Raw genomic sequence first — 22157 nt, forward strand, 5'->3', positions numbered from 1 at the left:
CTTAGTAGCTCAGCCAGCAGCAGATGCAGACTCCAGGATTTCCTGTCTCTGCACCAGATGGGCCTGACTCTTAATCACAGAGCTGGAAATCAGGAGGTGATTGAGGAGGAATTGATGATGATTGTGGAATAACACTAACCCAATACAGGCATCTGTTCTGCCACTAACGGACCGATGGACTGACTGACTTGTTGACTGCAGTCAGAGCCAGTGCTCATCTCCTCCCTCATCTCATCATCACTGAACAACACTAATCATTCTCCTCCCTTATTCCACGAGTTATACAAGAAGTTTTTCACACATTAGCACTATGCTGTGTCATCTAGGTTTTGAGAGGAATGGAGCAAACACATGAAATGATCAGAAATAGACAGTATATAGGTTTAATACTGATATTGCAAAAAACAAATCAGACAAGATATTGTCTAATATAGCTATTAGATAATACAATAATATACAATAATAATAATATACAATAAAGTTAGGGTCTTTTCTTATGGAAAAGCTTTCTTATAATCTAATTTTAACTTGATAACATGCATACATGTGTATGTACATATATGTGTGTGTGTCTGTGTGTGCCCGCGTGGGCATATAAATGTATATTGGTGTTATTTTTTTTTCTGCTATTTAAATAAACTTTTTTAGTATAGAGGGTTTTCACCGACGTCACGTTCTGGGTGGTAACCTAGATGCGCGGCCATATTGGAGGCACTCGGTGTAAACAACTGAATGGAGTAATGGAGTATTGTGCACTTTGGATACTTTAATACTTTATGTCTAAACAACAGAAAAGCTCATCAAAACGTGTCCAAGATGCAAAGGAATGGAAGGACTTAGACCACAAAAAGGCGCGATATTTTGAGAAATTACAGTTTACTGGCGGTGCAGATCCCTACGAGTTGGCTCCCTCTTCTTGGATCCATGGCGACCCGGTGATTCTTCCTTCAGTTGCATATCCCGAAATAGTCAACTACCTGGTTTTCTCACCGAGCCCATACACAGCGGAAGACCTTAAATCCTACAAAAGTTTGGAGGCTTATAACCAGATGGTGTGTGGATGGGTGAGGGAGACGCAGTACCAAGTCATTAACGACCAATGTGTTGTGAAGGCCAAAGTAAGTAACGCAATAACGTCTTTAATCAACCTAACCTTAACTGTATGATATCATTGTGATACTCAAGGTGTAGCCAAGTGACTCTCAATAGTTTTTTTTTCATTTCAAAGACCGAACAAGACAGAGTTTTCCCTCGTAGATCTTGGTTGAGCTTCCAACCACAAGCGCCTCCTTTCCTCTGATAACTTCTGGCATTCCTCTCCCTGGTTTTTAATAACTTTTGGAAGTCGATAATATTCCAAATGTTTTTCTCGGTCTGACCTATTGGTACAACCTAAAACACAGCAATAATTAACCATTTTCCTTGACACCGTTCGGGATCTACTTCAGTACCTGTGCTTTGTTGTGATGCGGAGTACCTCCAACATGGCGACTTCGGGTCTGATGACACGTCGTGAAAACCCTCTATTATCATTATTTTCAGAAAAAGAGCTGATTGAAATAAACTATGAATACCACGACCTGCCAACCTTGTATACATAACTAATGACCAGTTATTAGTTATGTATGTGGTGTGTAAATATCTTCTTTAAGCAACAACACTCATCCCAAACATGGGAAATGTAACTACTGTAAGTATATTTAGTACTGTAACTGAGTAAAATTTTGAGGTAATTGTACTTAACTTTAGTATTTCCAATAAATTCCACTACATTTCAAAGGGAACTACTCCACTGCAATATTTTACATACAAAAACATATTATCAGTTGAATAGTATGATGCATTGTGCGAGTTTAACAAGGACCTTTGCTTTGCTTTATATTTGTAATACTTTTACTGAACTAAGGTTTTGAATATAGGACTTTACTTGTTACCGAATATTTTCACATGGTGGTTTGGCTACTTTTACTTAAAGTGATTATATGTAACTTTTACATGTTTCTGAAACTGTGTAATCTGATGATCATAAATGACCTATAACAGCAAACGAAGGAAAGTCGTATAATTGAAGGAAATTATACGAAGAACAACTAAAAGCTGAGAGGGAAAGTGAAAGACAACGGGTGAAACCGAGTCAATCTCGGTCGGGCTTTCAACAGATGAAGACAATTACGGGTTTGTAAATGATTCAAAAACATCCCTGAATTGGCCCTCAGGTATGTAATATATCTATTTCATTAATAAAATAAATGTACAATGCACAATGTGGTTCTACATCAGTAGCCTAGATTAAATTACATCCCATTTTCATTTAGCGCGGCCTACTATTTTCTTTTCCCTTGTCCCCCTGCACCTGTGTAAAGCGTCCATGGTTTTCATGAAATGCGCTATATAGGTTATTACTATGTTGGTTGCTACAACAATCTCTTAATGCTTTGGCTCGTGACTCAGTGACAGTGATACCCGGTTTAGCTCTTGATACATCCAAAGTAGGCTAAGTTACCGTATGCAACACTTGAAATGCAATGATGCATCTGTAATGTATTCTCTTATTGTAAATAAATGATTTTCTGTCTGAGCAAAACATAATATACAACTATATGACCTCACGGTAACGCTAACTCAGTAATCTACAGTGGGCAATAAAGCACCATAAAGAAAAGATCTTTATGACAGGTGTGGTAAAAACACTACCGCTTTTGTCCAAAACAGCCGCTAGAATCAACACAAACTGAAAGTTACAAATAGCCACTTTAAGTAAAGGATGGGAATACTTCTTCCACCACTGCAAACATATTACAATAAGTTTATGGAGGAATTTGGTTAAAGGTATTGTGATATATTTGAATTGTCCAGTTGTGCTTTAACATATCTAAACAAAAAAGGTAATAGGTTAAAATCAGTATAACATCACATTATCACAAACTCATCATTTTGTAAAAACAAAACAAAAAAAAAACAATTCATTAACTAATTTGGTTAGATTTTTATTAAAATTTTTTACTTTTTATTTAAAAAAGAAACAACAGATATTTGTGGGAGTACATCATTATAAGAACATATAATTTCAAAAATGATTCTGTTGAAAGATAATCAATACAAAATATATTTGAACTATGGCCAAGACCTATCTCTATCAGACATGCAGACACCACTACAGGCTCCAATCTGTCTTTGATCACATAACCCGGAAACCAGTGACAGGGCAAACTCACAAGCATGGATTTCCCATCCTGGGAAAGGCTGGAGGTTACAGACCAATCCACACAGCACCCAAAGAAAAAAGGCACTAACAAAAAGAAATGGCTACACTTCACAGCCTCTGAAAGCCTGGCCCTCAAACAAAGGAGGCGGCAGGTCTTTAGCACACATCGCCCATAACAGAACCCCAGCTGACACCCTTTTAACATGGGGTCAGTGCTGCCAGAATGGAGGCCACAACCCCAGGGAGATCCTGACACCCCTTTGCCTTGACATGGGGTCCGTGCTTTGACCAAAATGCTCCGTCCATAGAGCAGGTGGGGGGGGGGGGTTTAGGGTCAGGTGACTGCTCTCAAAAGAATGATTTCTGAGAGAAGGCTAATTAAACACAACAAACTTGCTTTGCTTCACCAGGAGTGAGATTTAGAGATGTGCTAAATCTGAACCGAATGCAAATGACTCCATGTGTATCGGTGTGATGTGGGCAGGTTGGGTCTTAGCTGACTGGGTCAACGCTGGGCAGACAGGCCCATCATGGACCAAATAGATGCACGCTGTCAGCTTCCAAGGCTTCCCAGAGGTCAGCAGACAGATGGGAATGGAAATGAGCCGGCAGAGAGCTCATTTTAATCTGGCCTGCACAGCTGATCCAGTCATTACACTCGCCTGTTTACATGCAAACACAACTCATATACATGCTATACATAAAGACACACACATACAAGTGGAGATACACAACACACTTACCTGATACAGAAAGAAGTATTTCCATTCACTTTTATTAACAGCTAATAACTTAAAACACACAACCATTTACCCTTCGACAGACTTGTTTGGGATGCTCCAGGTTTGAGGCTAATTTTATCGAGTAAGGAGAACAATGGGATGAGAAATGGCATAAATTGGCCTCAGTTGAATGGCTTTAATATCCATTCCATTATGGAGGGTCTACACAGTACTCTCCACTCAGTCAGATCACATTGCCCTCACTTTTTAGGGATTGCTTTTCCAGTTAATGCTCAGGAGTATTTGACTTTGAAGAAAAAAAAACTTTTGCAATTCCAATCCTCTTTCTTAAAGATTTCCATGCTAATCAGAAAAGTTAACATTTGAATTATTACATGCAAGGTTCAACACAATGGAATAACTAATTTGAATTGGTCTCAGTTTCCATGAAATCTACAACAAAAAATGGTAATGTGTGAGCAAAATAATCATCCAGGATCTGAACTAAGCATCACAAAATGGCTGGATGTTTTATTGGAATCAAGCTGCAGTTGAGAGTTTGTTATTCGTCCACTGCATATCCCTCCATCCTTATCAGACAGCCATCTGGCAAGTGGACTGGACACAAGGGCACGTGATTGGATGGTGCGAAAAGAATGGGGGAAGACTGGGTCAGTGTCTTTGGGGAAAGGTCAGGGGTTACGACCCTTTGAAAACACATGTCAAGGCCTGGCTCACACACTCTGCATCTTCTGAATGAGAGTCTGCAGCCTCCTCTCAGCAATCTGGCCTCATCTGCACATTAAGCAAAGGGCTGAATGACCAAATGCCTAGATTTGATTCAAAACAGACACAATGGTTCACTGGTCTCATTCCCTCCTCTGATCCGGCTTCTACTTTTGTGAGGAGGTTGGTTATGTTTCACTTTCTACATTCACAGCCTATCAATAATAAAACAATAATTCTAAATCACGCTTAAATCTCTCCAGCAAACTGTACTTCAAAACTATTCCACACAAAAAACATGCTACATCAGCATCAATCTTCTCAGCAGTTTCCTCCAGCAGTGATGTATCTGCACCTTCAACCATACAGCAGATGAGCTGGTGGGAGTCTAGACAGATGACACAGGCAGCGGAGGTAACCTTTGAGGCTCTCTCTTATTAATAAAACACTCTAACATCAGAGGGAGGCTGAGGCAGGCCGATAACATTGAGTTTTTGTTTCATAGGTAAAGCGAGCCAAGCACGGCCTGTGAATCCCCGTCCGGCCTTTCAGCAGCTTGGCCTGTCAGGCTGATGTATGGGGGAGCACTGGTGTGCAGCTCCCCGAGGACCAGGCCTGTCTGCTAACTGGGACACAACTGACAGTGAACCACAGCAAACACACACTGCCCCCTCTGCCATGCTCCCTCCATGATGCTCAGCCTCTGAGTATATCACACACACTGCAAGACCTTCAGCACAGGCCCCCCTTATTTTGAGAAAATGTATAACTCACAGGTGATAAATCAATACCTGCTGACTGCAGTTAGGAAGAAATTAGCCACAGGTGCAAGACTTTTTTTTTGCAGAGACAGATAATTCTTGACTGTACAAAGATGTCTGGGTCCAATTTGTGGGGAAAAATAAATCAGCTGTAGAAGCCTGTGTGCTGCATTCAGGACTAGTACACTTCTCTATAAGCCAACAACATTTCCCTGTGCATTTTTCAAAGAGAGTACTGCATAAGTTTCCCCTGTGAAACATGCCCTGGCTCCTGCTCAGACTGGAGCAGCACCATGGTGATGCATACAGAGATGTCCACTCATTAGGAGAGTCCCACACAACAGCTGCTCTATGACGAAGTAACAGCCACCTCGTCTCCTGGCCCTTTGTCCACACTAAACATATCTGACCCAAGCAAGGAGTCTGGACTGTGACACAAATAAACACACACACATTCATATCTTATCCTATCCTGACCAGCCCTACCTCTTCTCTCTCTCTCTCTCTCTCTCTCTCTCTCTCTCTCTCTCACACACACACACACACACACACACACACACACACACACACACACACACACACACACACACACATTTCCATATCCCAACCTCATTAAACTCTTATCCCCTTCCCCACCTCGTGGCACCATAATGGGCTTCCCAGCCCCCCTCTCCCCTCTCACACTAATAAAATATATCATCGGGACTCCATTTATCATAATGCAGATGCCCTTGGGTAACCCTGAGGGTGGGGGGTGGACCGGTGACTTTTGGAGGATGGTAGAGATGCTGAGAGGCGTCATGATGGCTGATGGTTAGAGGCTTCACTGTCACCGCTTTCAGACATATATCAGGTAAGTGAGGCTTCATATGACACACACACACACACACACACACACACACACACACACACACACACACACACACACACACACACAAAGATGTGATGTGACATGCGATTTGCATTATAACTCTGGGGTGCCTAATAAGACTGGCAACACTTGGAAAAGATACAAACAAGCAATCAAAGAAGACAGTGACATGCCTGATGAGAAGGAAGCCTCCTCAAAATTAATGTTAATGAATGCAGATGCCGTAGTAGGCCTGAGGCTGTTGAAATATCCACATATACAAACAAAACACTTCAAAGACAATAAGTGATGGTTTATAACAAGGTGAAGCAGATCTGACTTACTCTGCACGATTTACTGGACCGCTTGCCCGTCAGATCATATTTTCCTTTTAACTCGTTAAGCAGCTGCTCCAGGGGACTCTTCTCCTCTTTTCCGGTGTAGTCCGGGTCTAAGAGCACATAAGCCCGCCAGTTGGCGGAATCGAATCCCCAGTGGACCGTCCGGTTCTCGAGTTTCTTGTGACTGTGGACCACAAACTTGTGAGGAGGGAACATGAGTCTGCAATCCATGCACTGGATGCAGGCGGCACTCGGGCCGGTGTACAGTTCCGGGACAAACACGCCTTTACACCGACCGAAACATTCATGATAGACTTTGAAGCTCTTCTCGGTTCGCTCCAACTCCAGGGAGCCTAACTCCTTGTTGCAGTGAGGAGGGTAAGTACCGCCGTAAATGAGAGCGTTGCAGAGGCGCTCAGCATCCGTCTGAGTGATCAGCCCGCAGGACGGAGCCGAGAAGGGCAGGATACCCACCACTTTAAGGATCTCCAGCTGGTCTGCCGTGCACCTGGAGCAATAGATGTGCAGGTCATCGCACACCGAGTTGATTTGCTGGAGGGAGAAATCTCTCAGGACGCTGTTGAGGATCTGCGGCAGGCACAACCGCTTCTCGCCACCGACCACGAAGCAGGAGATGGGCTCCCGCTCCAGGACCGTCTCGCACCTCTCCGTGGAGCGGTCGGATGGGATGAAAAGTGGACCGGACATCACTGGAGGTGTCTGAGCCGGCAGGGTGAGCATCAACTCAACAGATTTTCCATCTTTACCGAAGAATGAGTCCTGGTGCCACCGAGCGGAGAACGCCGCCGGTCCGCCGAGAGAGCGCATGGAACTCAAATGAAACTGCTTCAGAGTTTGTTGAAGTCCGGGATGGGGTTGAAAGCTCGTGCCCTCCATGTTGTCGCCGGTTGGAAAAGAGAGTTCAAAACTCAAAATGAAAGCTGAAATTGACTTATCGAATCGGCGTCCTCAGCATCCGGCTACACGCTCAATAACGCGCATTTCCATGTCACCGGAGAAGCTTCCCAGCGCGTCCATTCACAAAACTGACGCTGCTGAATTCGCAAGGGCTGTTTCTGTAAGCAGACGCAATTACAGTCGACAACTCCTAGACTTAAAACTCGTATTATCCAACGTATAATCACCGGGTAGCCTACCGTGTTTCTATGCGCTCCTGCGGTTTTACGCACTCCTAATGTGCGCTCGAAATATGCCTCGTCTGCTCAGTCTGGCGTACTCTCAGTCTGTCTCCCCACTCACTCAATGTGTGAGTCTCTCTCTCTCTCTCTCTCTCTCTCTCTCTCTCTCTCTCTCTCTCTCTCTCTCTCTCGCCCTCTCTGTTTGTTTGTGTCTGGTTCAGTCATTGAATCCCAGCCAGGAATGTGACTGACTCCCCGGGCTGGCTCTTCCTTCAGCCAGCTGTGCCTCCCTCTGCTACATGGCAGCTGCACATTAAAAAAAGAAAAAAAACTCTGAACCGAGGGGAGGGGTGGAGCTTAGGGAAATATAGTTGATGTTGGAAATACAAAAATAACCTTCAGTATTTCAGATGTTAAAGCCTTGCAGATCAGCATTTTTGTCTTTCTTTAGAAACTTTTTGCAACATTTAAAATGAGATGATCTAAATGCACTGTATATTTTGCTTAAGAAAGTCAACCTGAAACCGAAACGTGGTGGTGGAAGGTGATTAAGTGCATTCATAGTCAAGTACTGTACATACAGTCATATTTGTGGCTACTTTACTTGAGTATTTCCATTTTATGCTACTTTATACATCAATTTCACTACATTTCAGAGGAAAATGTTGTACTTTTTACTTCACTACATTTATACATTTGACACGTCTGTTACTTTACAAATTAAGACTTAAAATACAAAACAAATGATCAGTTCATGAAATATGATGCAATGCTATAGATTAAATTATAGTTACATATAAATCAATTACAATTACAGTAAAATGCTTCTTGCACATGAATGCATAACCATTAATCTGATGATATATTGTGTAATAGAATATCACACATGGGGGTTTTTTCTGCATTTAATACATTTTTTTACACCTGAGAATATAAATGGCAGTAAAGAAAAAAAGGCACACAAATGCATGCAGTTATCTTGTTCGTAATTGTGTCTCATTCTTTCAAACGTGTTTAAAATCACAAATAAGCATTATTGCAATTATACTATAACTTCGGGATACATTATGGAGATAGCATTTAATTATTAACAAAACTGTTGATTTCGATGTGAACCATTTTTGACCTACTTATGGAGTTTAGATTTCAATGCAACTATCGGTAAAATATCACTCTCAAAAACTCAAATATAAATTCCATACCAATATTACACCATCATAAATCCTATATAACTGATAGTGAGACGTTATCTGAAATTCATCAAAATACCCACCGATTTACTTGGCATTGATAACATTTCCCCTCACTCATACATAAGCAATTCTTCTTGTGTGCCCTTTTCAACCACTCGAGGGCGCTAACAATTAACCAATGAACGTTGACACATGGAAATTAATGGGAAAGCAGAAAGTAAAACAGGGAGTTTGTCAAGTAGTCACAATATAGAAAAGAACAAAACATACATCTACAGTTAGATTTTATTAACTGAAAGTACAAGGATAAGATTTCTCTCTTTCAAAATAAATACATCTTTAAAACTTACAGCAAGAAAGATAATCAGAAAAAAGGAAAAATAACTTGTTTGTGTGTTTGAGTAGATGTACTTAATCTGTTCTGGCATCTAAGTGGTACAATGTGTGGTACAATACAGTCACTTGACACAATCCTAAATGAAATAGAAAAACATTTATTCACCACTACAAACATCATACAGCATAGTTTACACATCTAAATACTTATAAAAGTCATATGAAGCAATGCATGTTTAATTGTTAACATCCTATACCAGAATAGCCAATAGTTTTCCTCCGGTTTTTATAATAATCGTTTCCAGTATTTTGCAGTTCACACTAGACGTCATACAGATGGCATTTTCATTTTCAAAAACCAGTTTGTTTAAGACACTAGATTTAAAAATAACTTACAAAAAACAGCTAACACATCATATATTCTTGGCCTTAGTGTATTTCCTTTAGTTACAAATCAAATAAAGATTGCACATCTAATCACTTTAAAATCTCTCAGGTAAAAATCTCTCAGGTAATTAGTTTCCCTTTTGCCCTTTTGAATCTCAACAATCTGGTTTACAATTTTCCACAAATAATTAGAATCAACATACAGTAACATTAATTCCTGGTAAGGTGAAAAACATATATAAGAGTTTAGGGTTTTGTCTATTTCAACACACACTTTGCTACACACTTTAAAACTAAAAGGCTGTCCCATGTTTGACATAAGTTATGGCATGTCTAAAACAAAATCTCAACTTTGACATCCGATCCTTTCACACAGACTTAGTTATGCTTAATAACAGAATAAATATGCCGATCACAAGCTTCTGTGATAAAGACAATGTTCTCATTTCAGGCTTCCATCACGCTGCTCGCAGCCACATTTAACCTACTAAATACCAACCTTGAAAATGGGTTCTCAGAAATGTTATCATTAGTCCATTTAACACAGAGATATTTTTATTCATTGGGAGCAGGCAATTAGTGAGAGACACTACCCTAATTCAGGCATCTTATTGTCATACTGCGGTGGTGGAGTGATGGGTTCAATGGTCACTGGATTGTGTGTGGGGCTGCGGATTTGGATGCGGAAGTCCTTCAGGTGCAGTTTGTCTGACTTGATCCTCCTCACCCGGAGGGGCCGTAGTAAACGGCTGGCCCGGCTGCTGCTACGAGTGGGCAGGCTGTTGTTCGATGTAAGGCCAGGAGGGTTAGCCTGGAGCTCAGCGGCAGGTTCAGCCGGAGCTGGTGTGGCATCATTAAGAGGGATGTCCTCGGTGGGGTTGTCATTGGGCTCTGTTCCATTGTTTTCCACAGCAGCTATGATGTCCTCGTAGGACGGCAGCTGGGAGGTGCTATGGCGAAGGTTGCTCTGGCGGACGGGATAGTCGTTACTGCCAACAACCTCGTCGTAGCTCGGCACGTTGTGTGCCATTCGCGCTGCAGCTCTGCAAAAGAATGCAAGAGGTGAGCCTCAGTGAGAAAGTGCAGTATAAAACACGTGAGAAAATAATCAAACTTTCAACCTGCAATAGCTATTTTTTTGTTGTTGCAAAAAAAAGTAATACATTTTTTTTATCCAGCAGATACAGAGCAACATTATCATTCTTTTGGAGACGGGTTTGGGTCCACCTGTCAAATGTATGTCCAATATTCACTCTCTTTTACTCTGGTTTTAGTCTCCACCAACTCCTGAGGCAAATCATTTATATGGCTCTTTAGCTGCTAAATGCTTTACTATTTTTACTAGATAGCAGCAAACTGTCTGCCTGTTGTCTGGTGCTGAGCAGTTGGTGTACAGCTGCCTGCTGTGGCCAAAACAAGGCTGTGAGAGCTAGAGATGTTCCGATACCGATACCAGTATCGGTATCGGCTCCGATACTACCTAAAACGCTGGTATCGGGAAGTACTGGAGTTTATACACCGATCCGATACCACGCAATAAAGCCCTAAAGAACAAATACGTTAAAGTAGTTTATTTATGTTCTTTTTCTGTTATAACTGACTGTCAAACTGCATAATAAAAGAAAGTTCTGTGGCATTCATGTTTCACAAAGAGTTTAACCTGAGCCAGACCGACAACAAAGATAGAAATCATATCACATCCATACAGGGATAGTAGTATACAGTTCTTAAAACATAATAAAATATATGACACACTGGTATCGGATCGGTACTCGTATCGGCCGATACACAAGTTCAAGCATCTTTCAAATGATTCTGATGGCAGAAGTTTTTGTTTCTACAAACATGAAACAATCCCAATGACAATTTGGTGCAGTCTATGTGTTGCTTTTAGCACATTCATTTGTTCCTGGGTCGGTTTTGGGGGGAATGCCCAAGTAAGGGCGTTTAAATCCTAAACAAAGTGGCTTTAAATATTCTAGGTTGAAATATTTCAAGACCTGGAAAGCAATAACTTTGTTTCGCCATATGTTTCCAAATATTTTCAATTTGAGTAATACTAAAAGTTGACATCTAAGAAAAATCACCGTATACTTACGCTAACTCCTGCTGCCGTGCCACAGGGGTCACAAGGGGGACTCCTGTCGCCGCTGGTGTGCTACTTGCATTGCGTCGTCTCCTCTTGCCCCTCACACCAAGGAAAATCGATAAAAACAGCATGGCTGCCCCAACTCCAACCAGCACCATAGCCACTGTTGAAGACTTGGTGTCTTTGCCCTCCCCATGATCTTCGCCGTTAGGCCTTGTGGTGGAGTTGCCTGACGGGGTGGGGGACCCGGTTGGGGCCTCTCCACTCATCGGTATAACAGTCCACACAATCATGACGATACCCAGGGCGATGAGTCCTACTCCCAGGGCGCAAAGGGCATAGTGAGCGCCTGAACCGGAGCCTTCCGAGCCAGAGGATCTGTTAGGACGATTGTTGTCGCCGCATATACCCCGACTGGAACACATCCCTGCAGGACAAACTGCAACACAAGGACCACCAGTACAGTGAGAAGAGACTTGACATAAGGAGATATAAACCATAAAGCGGTCATACTGTAATAATGTAAAATGATTAAAGTAATGTGTTTGGACAATGATGTATTGTAGCCATTGTATTGTAGCCATGCTGTTCACCCGCCTAACTTTACTGCTTATTATGCAAACTCAAGGCTTTTTTACACTTTGCAGATTTACAGTCACATTGTTATTATTGATTAATCTGCAGACTAATTTCTTATTTAATCGATTAGTTTTGTCTATAAATTGCAAAGTTTGCATAGAAAATGGCAATTACTGTTTCCTAGAACCCAAGGTAACATCTTCAAAATGCCTTGTTTTGTCCAATTTAACAGTCCAAAACCCAAATTGCAATGATATATAACAAAGAGAAGGAAACAAATGCTCACATGAGAAACAAGCAAATGTTTGCTTTCTTTGCTTGAAATATGACTGAAACTTAAATTAATCAATTATCAATAGTTGCTGATTAATTCTTTTGCATTTGACTTATCGATAAATCAACAATTGCTTCAGCTTTAGTGACATGGTTCATATGCCATCAATCCCATTTGACCACTAAGACCTATCTTTAACACTAGGGGGTCCATATAAACATTTGATAATCATTTTATCTAGATACATGTCAAGCCGTGCCCACAAAGTTTGTCTACAAGAGCTTTTCAATCTGCACAACATGTGACGCCCTTCCTGCCACACCACTGCATGCTTTAGCAATTTAACATCACCGACACCTACCCAGCCTTCTTCTGTATCACAGCATTTAGTTTGCGGCGTGTGAATTTTGAATGTGTTTTTCAATGTGTGTTCACATTCAAATGTTTTACATCTCAGGCTCTGTCGGGGGAGTTTGTTATCTCTGGGACAGTGTGTATCAGATCAAGTCTGCTAACATTTGTTCCAGTGCATCACATTAGGAGAGCCTCATCGTCAAACTAAAAAGTGTTTCAATTTAATTAACAATTAAAACCTGTCCTGACAGAATTTCTGCATTATGCTTTTGATTGTCGCTGTAATAAATCTGGCTGCAACTGTTAATAAATTACTTAATTTACGGTTTGCATAAAAGCGCTAAGACTGCTCAACAGAATGAGAGAGCAGGTTAACAAGAAAACAGGTTATAATTAAACATGTGCAGTGGTAGCTTCACACGTCTTAACATGACAGGAGAGCGAGTTTCATTGATGGGGAATGACTCACACTCAAAGAATGTAGCGACAAAAGAAATGGCCATGGTAAAGATGATGGTATAATCATAATAATAATAAAAAAACACACTGGAACAGTTTAGAACGTGGCCAAAATAGCATGAACGCTTGTACAATTTGTAATTCAATATAAAAAGCCTGCAAAACAGCTATTTTTTTAAGCTTGTAAATGTGTTGTTTTTTGGTTGAGACTGTGTCAGAGAGGTGGTGTATTTAAACTGTACTTATACTTTAAGTGTTCATGTTATCGTGTCTCTCTGTGTGTAGTCTCGCATTGCGACTCCTATCTCCACAGCGCTGTGGAGTAAGGTCTGGCTCCTCAACACATACTGTACGTTCTGGGACAGAAGAGAAAAACGCTCTGGGTTGTTTGGATTTCTTTAAACCTATCACAATCGTCTTGGGCTGAAACTAAACTCCGGATGAAGAGACGGTTGCTCTGCAAAATGGTCTTGGGTAGACTTGTTTTAATACAATATTAAATGAAGTTAACTATTCACACAATCCAGTAACGTGAGCTATTTGAGATACACGGTTAAACAAAATTTGCTCTTACCAGTTTATTGCCGTGGCTACTTTGTTTACAGCAATCGGTCCCAAAACATCCCAGTTAGATAGTAAATGGCGTAAACGTAAATCTTTACAATTATTCTCAGAAAGAACCAAGCAGGCCTGCCTTATTGCATGATCCACATTTTCTTCAAAACGTCCCATTTTCAGAGTGTGGCTTGCTAGCTCGAAGTTTGTTGTGGTTTCCTGAAGCAGAGTTTCACAGAGGGCGGAAGGTGAGGGGCATCAGGCGCATGGGGCAATTATGCTGACAATGTACTTCTGTTGATCCAGACTCCTCTGTGTGTATACACGCATTTCATAGGGTACATCCAACTAGGGCGAGTCCCTTTTTTCCAGACATTTTTGGAAAAAAAAAACTTTAAAAATATTTCTCCTCGTCACCCTTTAAAACACAGCATTATCTACTTGGAACCCCTCGATACAGGTTGCATATGTCTACAAGCTGCATTACTTCAGAGTTATTTTTCCTTTCTCAAATTGTTTAATTTGAGAATACTTTTTAGAAGGCTAAAGAGTAAACTAGCTAGTATTTTTTGTGTAGCTGAAATAGGATTTTTGGGGGGTCTTGACCCACCAGATTAGGAATCACATTAAAGCATTGCAGATTGCCTCTACTGCCTCTATTAATGTGAGTTGAACACAGCACAGATGACTAAAGCCATGGTCAAGTGTTGGGAAACGTGTTCAAATAACGACATCCTATAGGATGTATTCATAAAAAAATAAAAATAAAAAAAACAGTAGACTGTGGCCGTAAAAACACTGCATCTGGACAACACCTGGGGCCTGTTGCACAAAACCAGGATAAGGGATTAAGTAACCAAGTAACCATGGAGATTTATTCTTTGCAGCTAGCCTGCTCCAGAGCAGGCTAACAGCCAGGCTAAGATTAATCCTGGAGTCTTATGTGTTAAATCAGCTGTCGCTCTGATCCGAAATAAACGTTCAGTTATTCCGTTGTCTTCTGAATGTGTTCTGCTTTATTTTTATTGACATGCATTACTTGTCACTATTGCTGTCACAAGTTGATTTAATTTGATTTAAATTCTACTATTACAGTTGTTTAGATGGTAAGAAATGGTTGCACTGGCACTGGAGATGAAGTGGGACAATGCGGAGGAAATGGGCTTTTCCTCCGCTGCTCTCCCCGTGAATTTGCCCCGTGCAACGTGGAGAGGCGGGGGGAGGCAGGGGGATCCTCCCATACCGTGCAGCAGACTCTAAAGGAGACTTTTAGCGTCAATAACGACGACAATGGCACCTGACCAAACGTCCGTATTTTACGAGATGGGAGTGAGAATGTGTTGGAATGCCACAAAGCTTCTTAATTTTTTAATTTTGGTGCTGTCATGCATCTTTAGCTTGGGAGTGAGAAAAAAACATGAATAATAGGCTATATTGTTTTACAGATATGCTTACAGTGTGTATTGAAGTCACATCTTTTTCTAGTTTTTGTCCAGTCATGTTTTTTCTGTATGAACATTTATTGTAGAAAAATATTTAGAATTAGACATAGCTTATAGAGATTTGTGCATATGGTTGTAAAACATATTCTCGCATTATGAATACGGGTTTGAAGTTAAGCCTAGTCCTTAGGGTAAATTTTCCCGAGGAACATCAATTCCCTCTACTCACTTTTAAGGCAAAGTAGGCTAAATAATAAAACATTTTATTTATATAGTGCTTTACAGGCTACTCAAAGACACTTTACAGTAAAACCAGCACATTTAGCACATAAAAACAGATACAGCAATAAAACCAACACATAAAACAAGCATATTAAAAGCAATTAAAACACAGTGTACAACTTGTGTGATTAGTAGGCCCTAAGTTCTAAGATCTTTTTAAATCCTTACGCATTCAGTTGGTCCGCTATTGTCTGCTGGGCTTTTTCTCTCTGTCTGATAACAACAGCCGTATTTCCCTTTTTGCATATTATGTGTTTCTCCTCCTCGTAATTTTCCATTAAAAGCTGCTGCTCAGCATCTTCTCCATTTCTGCATCAGTAAATCTGTGATCGATACCGTGGTCTATTTAAGAAAGCCGTGAACGTGCACTTATCACAGCTATCTATACCTGGCTTGACATAGCTTCACCTTCTCATCCTGGCTCGGCAAACGTGCAACCGATTAAGCCGCGATGAGCGGACCACACTAAGTCAAGCTGCGCTTTTTCAGTTATCCTGGATTTCTTCATTCTACTTTTGTGCAACAGGCCCCTGGTCAGCAACAATGTTGTGCTGCAGTGTTTAGAAAATGCTACGTTGGCACTAAAGTTGATGCTGTGTGCACCTTAAAAGCTACGAGGAACTTTTAAATGTTTCTGAAACTGTTTAATGTTCCATCTTATGATCATAAATGACCTGTAATAGCAAACGAGACTAACAGTGAAAAGAACACTATTTTTTATATAGTTTTTAATAATGCCTTTGCCTGGGTCCGATTTTTCCTGCAAAGTCACAAAATGATTAATGGCAGGCAGACAATCTCACCAGTTACACATTCTGATGGGTCACAGATTTTGGTATAAAACCGGAAAAGCCTGTATTTGAGTATCCAGTCAGGTAAAAGATAGAAGAAGATTTCTTTATATAGGCCTAATTGTGTTTTAATTTTAGTTATGGCTGATACTGGGGCAGGGCCTTCACAGAAAAGAAGGAAATGAAACAAAGAACAACTAAAAGCTTAAAAGGGAAAGTAACAGACGACGCGCGGAAACCCAAGTTAATCTCGGTCGGGCCTTTAAAAGATGGAAACAATTACGGGATTGTACATTTTTCAAAATAGACCCTGAATTGGTCCTCAGGTATGTGATATATCTATTCCATTCATAAAATAACTTTACAACGCGAGATGTGGTTGTACATCAGTAGTTTATTAAATTAAGTCCCCCTTCCATTTAGTGCCCAGTTTTAATTTCTTTTCAGTCCGTTGGCCTACTATTTTCTTTTTGTCCCCCTGTACTTGTGTTAAGCGTCATTGGGCTTCATGAAAGGTGCTATATAAATGAAAGTTATCATTATTATTAATATTACGTTGGTTGCTATAACAAACTGTTGCTAACGCTTTGACTCGTGACTCAGTGACAGTGATACCCGGTTTAGCTCACGATACATCCAAAGTAGGCTAAGTTACCGTATGCCACTCTTGAATGAAACAATGCATCTGTAACATATTCTCTTATTGTAAATGAATGATTTTCTGTCTGAGCAAAACATTCATCACAACTAAATGACCTCCCGGTAACGCTAACTCAGTAATACAGTGGGCAATACATGCATTCCTCCCATGGACATTACATATTTTTTGCTGCATCGGGCACATTATTATTGCCTTTGTTATTGTTGTTAATATTCCTAGATAACGGTAGATTTGTGTATCTAGTATAGTATTTATACAGTGGCCGACAGGGGCAAACGCCCTGAAACTTAAGAAAACACACACAAATAGACAAAACACAAGCAAATTAAGAAAACAACTTCATTAATTTGACAACACGTGCAGCATTCAGCAAACGCGCTACAAATACACACAACACAACCAAATACATAAACGTGCTGCAAATATGAAACGATGCAAAAAGAAAAGCACACAAACCCCCGAAAACAAATGCAACAAAAAAACGCATATATATATATATATATCATACCATAGTATTGTTTTACAAAATGATGTTACATATTAAATATAACAATCTGCCTCAGAGTAATTTTAGTTCCTTCCTTCCGTTGTTTTAAGGGGGACAGTTTTGAGTGTAACGATAAAGTCTGAAGTGAACCCTTTAGAAAGTGAAGTCTTGGTGGTGGTTGGTGTTGATTAAAGAAGATTTTTTTTCCAAGAAAGAAAAAGCTCAATTATGACCAGCGAAGAGTGACTGGAGAATGCTGTCCAATCAAAAAAAATAAGGATACATAGTGTATCATTGCATTGAACATCAAATTGAAATTGATTTTATAGGTTATTTTGCATGTGCGCCAGATTACAATATACAGTCAGGTCCATAAATATTGGGACATCGACACCATTCTAATCTTTTTGGCTCTATACACCACCACAATGGAGTTGAAATGAAACGAACAAGATGTGCTTTAACTGCAGACTTTCAGCTTTAATTTGAGGGTATTTACATCCAAATCAGGTGAACGGTGTAGGAATTACAACAGTTTGTATATGTGCCTCCCACTTTCTAAGGGACCAAAAGTAATGGGACAGATTAACAATCATAAATCAAACTTTCACTTTTTAATACTTGGTTGCAAATCCTTTGCATTCAATTACAGCCTGAAGTCTGGAACGCATAGACATCACCAGACGCTGGGTTTCATCCCTGGTGATGCTCTGCCAGGCCTCTACTGCAACTGTCTTCAGTTCCTGCTTGTTCTTGGGGCATTTTCCCTTCAGTTTTGTCTTCAGCAAGTGAAATGCATGCTCAATCGGATTCAGGTCAGGTGATTGACTTGGCCATTGCATAACATTCCACTTCTTTCCCTTAAAAAACTCTTTGGTTGCTTTCGCCGTATGCTTCGGGTCATTGTCCATCTGCACTGTGAAGCGCCGTCCAATGAGTTCTGAAGCATTTCGCTGAATATGAGCAGATAATATTGCCCGAAACACTTCAGAATTCATCCTGCTGCTTTTGTCAGCAGTCACATCATCAATAAATACAAGAGAACCAGTTCCATTGGCAGCCATACATACCCACGCCATGACACTACCACCACCATACTTCACTGATGAGGTGGTATGCTTTGGATCATGAGCAGTTCCTTTCCTTCTCCATACTCTTCTCTTCCCATCACTCTGGTACAAGTTGATCTTTGTCTCATCTGTCCATAGGATGTTGTTCCAGAAATGTGAAGGCTTTTTTAGATGTTGTTTGGCAAACTCTAATCCGGCCTTCCTGTTTTTGAGGCTCACCAATGGTTTACATCTTGTATTGAACCCTCTGTATTCACTCTGGTGAAGTCTTCTCTTGATTGTTGACTTTGACACACATACACCTACCTCCTGGAGAGTGTTCTTGATCTGGCCAACTGTTGTGAAGGGTGTTTTCTTCACCAGAGAAAGTATTCTTCGGTCATCCACCACAGTTGTTTTCCGTGGTCTTCCGGGTCTTTTGGTGTTGCTGAGCTCACCGGTGCGTTCTTTCTTTTTAAGAAAGTTCCAAACAGTTGATTTGGCCACACCTAATGTTTTTGCTATCTCTCTGATGGGTTTGTTTAGATTTTTTCAGCCTAATGATGGCTTGCTTTACTGATAGTGACAGCTCTTTGGATCTCATATTGAGAGTTGACAGCAACAGATTCCAAATGTAAATAGCACACTTGAAATGAACTCTGGACCTTTTATCTGCTCCTTGTAAATGGGATAATGAGGGAATAACACACACCTGGCCATGGAACAGCTGAGCAGCCAATTGTCCCATTACTTTTGGTCCCTTAAAAAGTGGGAGGCACATATACAAACTGTTGTAATTCCTACACCGTTCACCTGATTTGGATGTAAATACCCTCAAATTAAAACTGAAAGTCTGCAGTTAAAGCACATCTTGTTCGTTTCATTTCAACTCCATTGTGGTGGTGTATAGAGCCAAAAAGATTAGAATTGTGTCGATGTCCCAATATTTATGGACCTGACTGTATTAGTATTGGGAAAACATTATTAGCAATATTGTTGGGATGTTGATTTCAGTCATATATTAAATGATTCCAATGATACAGATTTTAAATGTGTGGAAAAGGGGAGCACTGCTATTGGATCAGTAGTCTGCACCTGTTGATTCCCAGTAGATGTAGTTGATTTGGTGCACATGTCACTGAATAAAAGATCATATTTATGATTTCTGTGTATTGCAAAATGACTGCCATTTAGGGGCCTGTTTTCCTCAGCTGCATCAACACACACATGTACACATACATGTACTGTAGAACCACATGCACTGGGTATTACCATCGTCATTATCGAGGCCAACATATGGTGACAGTTAGAGCTGCAAAGATTAATCGATTAATCGATTAGTTGTCAACTGTCAAATTAATCGCCAACTACTACTACTTTACTTTACTAACTACTTTGATAATCGATTAGTCGGTTTGAGTAATTTCTTAAGACAAAAGTAAAAAACATTTGATTCCAGCTTCTTAAATGTGAATATTTAAACTGTTGTGAATAGTTTCTTCTCTCCTCTGTGACAGTAAACTGAATATCTTTGAGTTGTGGACAAAACAAGACATTTAAGGACGTCATCTTGGGCTTTTGGGAAACTGATCCACATTTTTCACCATTTTCTGACATTTTAGAGACCAAACAACTAATCGATTAATCAAGAGAAAAATCGACAGATTAATCAACTATGAAAATAATCGTTAGTTGCAGCCCTAGTGACAGTATGGTATCACTGTGCCGTGGTCTGGGATTCTGTCAGTCTGCATGCTGACCTTCTGTGTCCTGTCTAATGGCTTCCTTTCTTCTTTGTAATAACACACACACCTTGAGCTGTTACAGGCTGCACAGTGCGCATGGGTGTGTCCTGCTCAACATTAGGACATTTCCAGCATTAAAAAAGCAGTCTTTCCTCTTATAAGCACAGGCCATGGGTAACATGGATACGATCCAGTAAAATATTACTGGAGTGTGTCTGTCCTTAAGCCAGCGCCTTTATTGTTTGTAAGAACGGACCTAAGAGGGAGGACCCGCCCCATCATAGCAGCTACACTAAAACTCAACTTATCCGGACACAGCTCTGAGTCAACACCTCATAGAGACAAACTCCCAGCCCATCTACAAGCTCTGGTTAATGTGATAGTGGTCTTGGTTATGGTCTAACGTGGTGAAGGTGATCTAGAAGAGGCCTTACCTTTTCGCCGCTCAGTGGCCAAGAACTTCCCTCTTCACCGGTGAGTTACCTGAATCACGCAGGTGTTTTCAGGAAGATCACAGGGGAAAAAACGGAAGAAGACATAGACGCAACAACTGACGCCCCGGTCAACGGAGATTTGTGTTTTAGCTCACAAAGCGTTTCCTTTTTTTTATACAAAGTTTACCGCTACAGGTAACAATGATTTTAAGAGGAACTTTGTTCAAATTCCAGCCGAAGTGAAACCTCTCCCATGTAAAATGTGTCGGTGACCTGTTTCCCGCTTGGTCCTAGCGCCGCTACCGTAAACGTCCTCTGGGCACAAAGTGGGACAAGGACACACCCGGAAACAGAAAACTTGAATAATACTAGTCATTGCCCGTTTGAAACGTGCCTGTTTGGACCGATTGCTTGGCCTCTGGTATTGCCGCTTGCAGCTTTCTACAGAACCATAGACCCCCAAATAACTTAAAGAAGACCCCAATGCACTTGATATGCAACCCAACTGATACTACTGACTTACTGTGGTCTTGTCAATTATTGGAATTGTTGGGGCTTTGTAAACTTAAGAGTGTGGTCTAGACCTACTCTCTCTGTAAGGTGTCTCGAGATAACTCTTGTTATGATTTGATACTATAAATAAAATGTAATTGAATTTAATTGAATTGTACTTCAGAGGAAAACATTTTACTAATACATTGACAGAGAAATCTGGTAACATTGCAGACATTTAAAGGGGAACTATGCAGGTTTTTTATTAGCTTAATTTATCTTAACTGAACAGCTTCAGAGTCATTGGAATGGTTATATGACTTTTCGGGTTGAATGGTGGTCGTCTCGCTTCCCCCTAGCGCCTGTGAGCGAAAAAACCACACTTGCAACTTTGGACCGGCGAGTCGCCGGCCTCCGCATCAGGAATATCAGGTCTTGCGATGTAACAAATTGCTTTAGGCACTGCACAAATACAAGAACCGGCTAGCTATAAGGAGCTCCATAGAGAAACCTGCGAGCAAAAAGCGAGAAAACAGTGAAGAAATTTACAAAACTGCATAGCGCCCCTTTAAGTATGTGCTAATGTCTCTTTCACTCTTCACTTGACTGACAGCCGACTGACGGGCACACACTCACACACTTCCTTTATAGTTAATAAACTACTCTGCTCAGAGGCCAGAAGATGAGACTGTGGTTGTTTAACATTTAATTATGGTCTGTTTATCCTGAGTAATACAATATAACAATAGTTTATTTGCAATTTTTTACTTGTTTAAAGTTATCCTCAACATGGTTGTAGTGGGT

The 22157-nt window shown here is 40.7% G+C and overlaps 2 protein-coding genes across 2 annotated transcripts in view; both read right to left on the reverse strand.

Moving 5' to 3' along the window:
* Positions 1 to 7930, reverse strand: part of skib (v-ski avian sarcoma viral oncogene homolog b) — a 32891-nt gene extending 24961 nt beyond the window's left edge. Inside the window, exon 1 of the mRNA XM_078248771.1 lies at positions 6609 to 7930. Within this exon, the coding sequence (XP_078104897.1) occupies positions 6609 to 7502 (894 nt within the window). The 5' untranslated portion in view covers positions 7503 to 7930. The remainder of the gene's footprint in view (positions 1 to 6608) is intronic.
* Positions 7931 to 9204: 1274 nt separating this feature from the next.
* tmem51b (transmembrane protein 51b) lies at positions 9205 to 21186 on the reverse strand. Its single transcript, XM_078248776.1, has 3 exons — positions 20862 to 21186; positions 11759 to 12188; positions 9205 to 10703 (listed from the first exon to the last, which is right to left on the reverse strand). Exons 2-3 carry the CDS (start codon positions 12172 to 12174, stop codon positions 10250 to 10252), a joined length of 870 nt encoding a protein of 289 aa, XP_078104902.1. The 5' UTR covers positions 12175 to 12188; positions 20862 to 21186; the 3' UTR covers positions 9205 to 10249.
* Positions 21187 to 22157: the final 971 nt, after the last annotated feature.

The sequence above is a fragment of the Sander vitreus genome, chromosome 4 (genome assembly GCF_031162955.1).
Source record: "Sander vitreus isolate 19-12246 chromosome 4, sanVit1, whole genome shotgun sequence".
NCBI classification, from domain to species: Eukaryota; Metazoa; Chordata; class Actinopteri; order Perciformes; family Percidae; genus Sander; species Sander vitreus.

What these genes read in the sequence shown, in the direction of transcription:
- tmem51b (XM_078248776.1), bottom strand. Translation starts at nt 12,174, where the DNA reads ATGTGTTCCAGTCGGGGTATATGCGGCGACAACAATCGTCCTAACAGA. An exon ending in GCACGGCAGCAGGAGTTAGC is followed by an intron (nt 10,704 to 11,758) that starts GTAAGTATACGG and finishes ATTCTTTTGCAG; the next exon opens with AGCTGCAGCGCGAATGGCAC.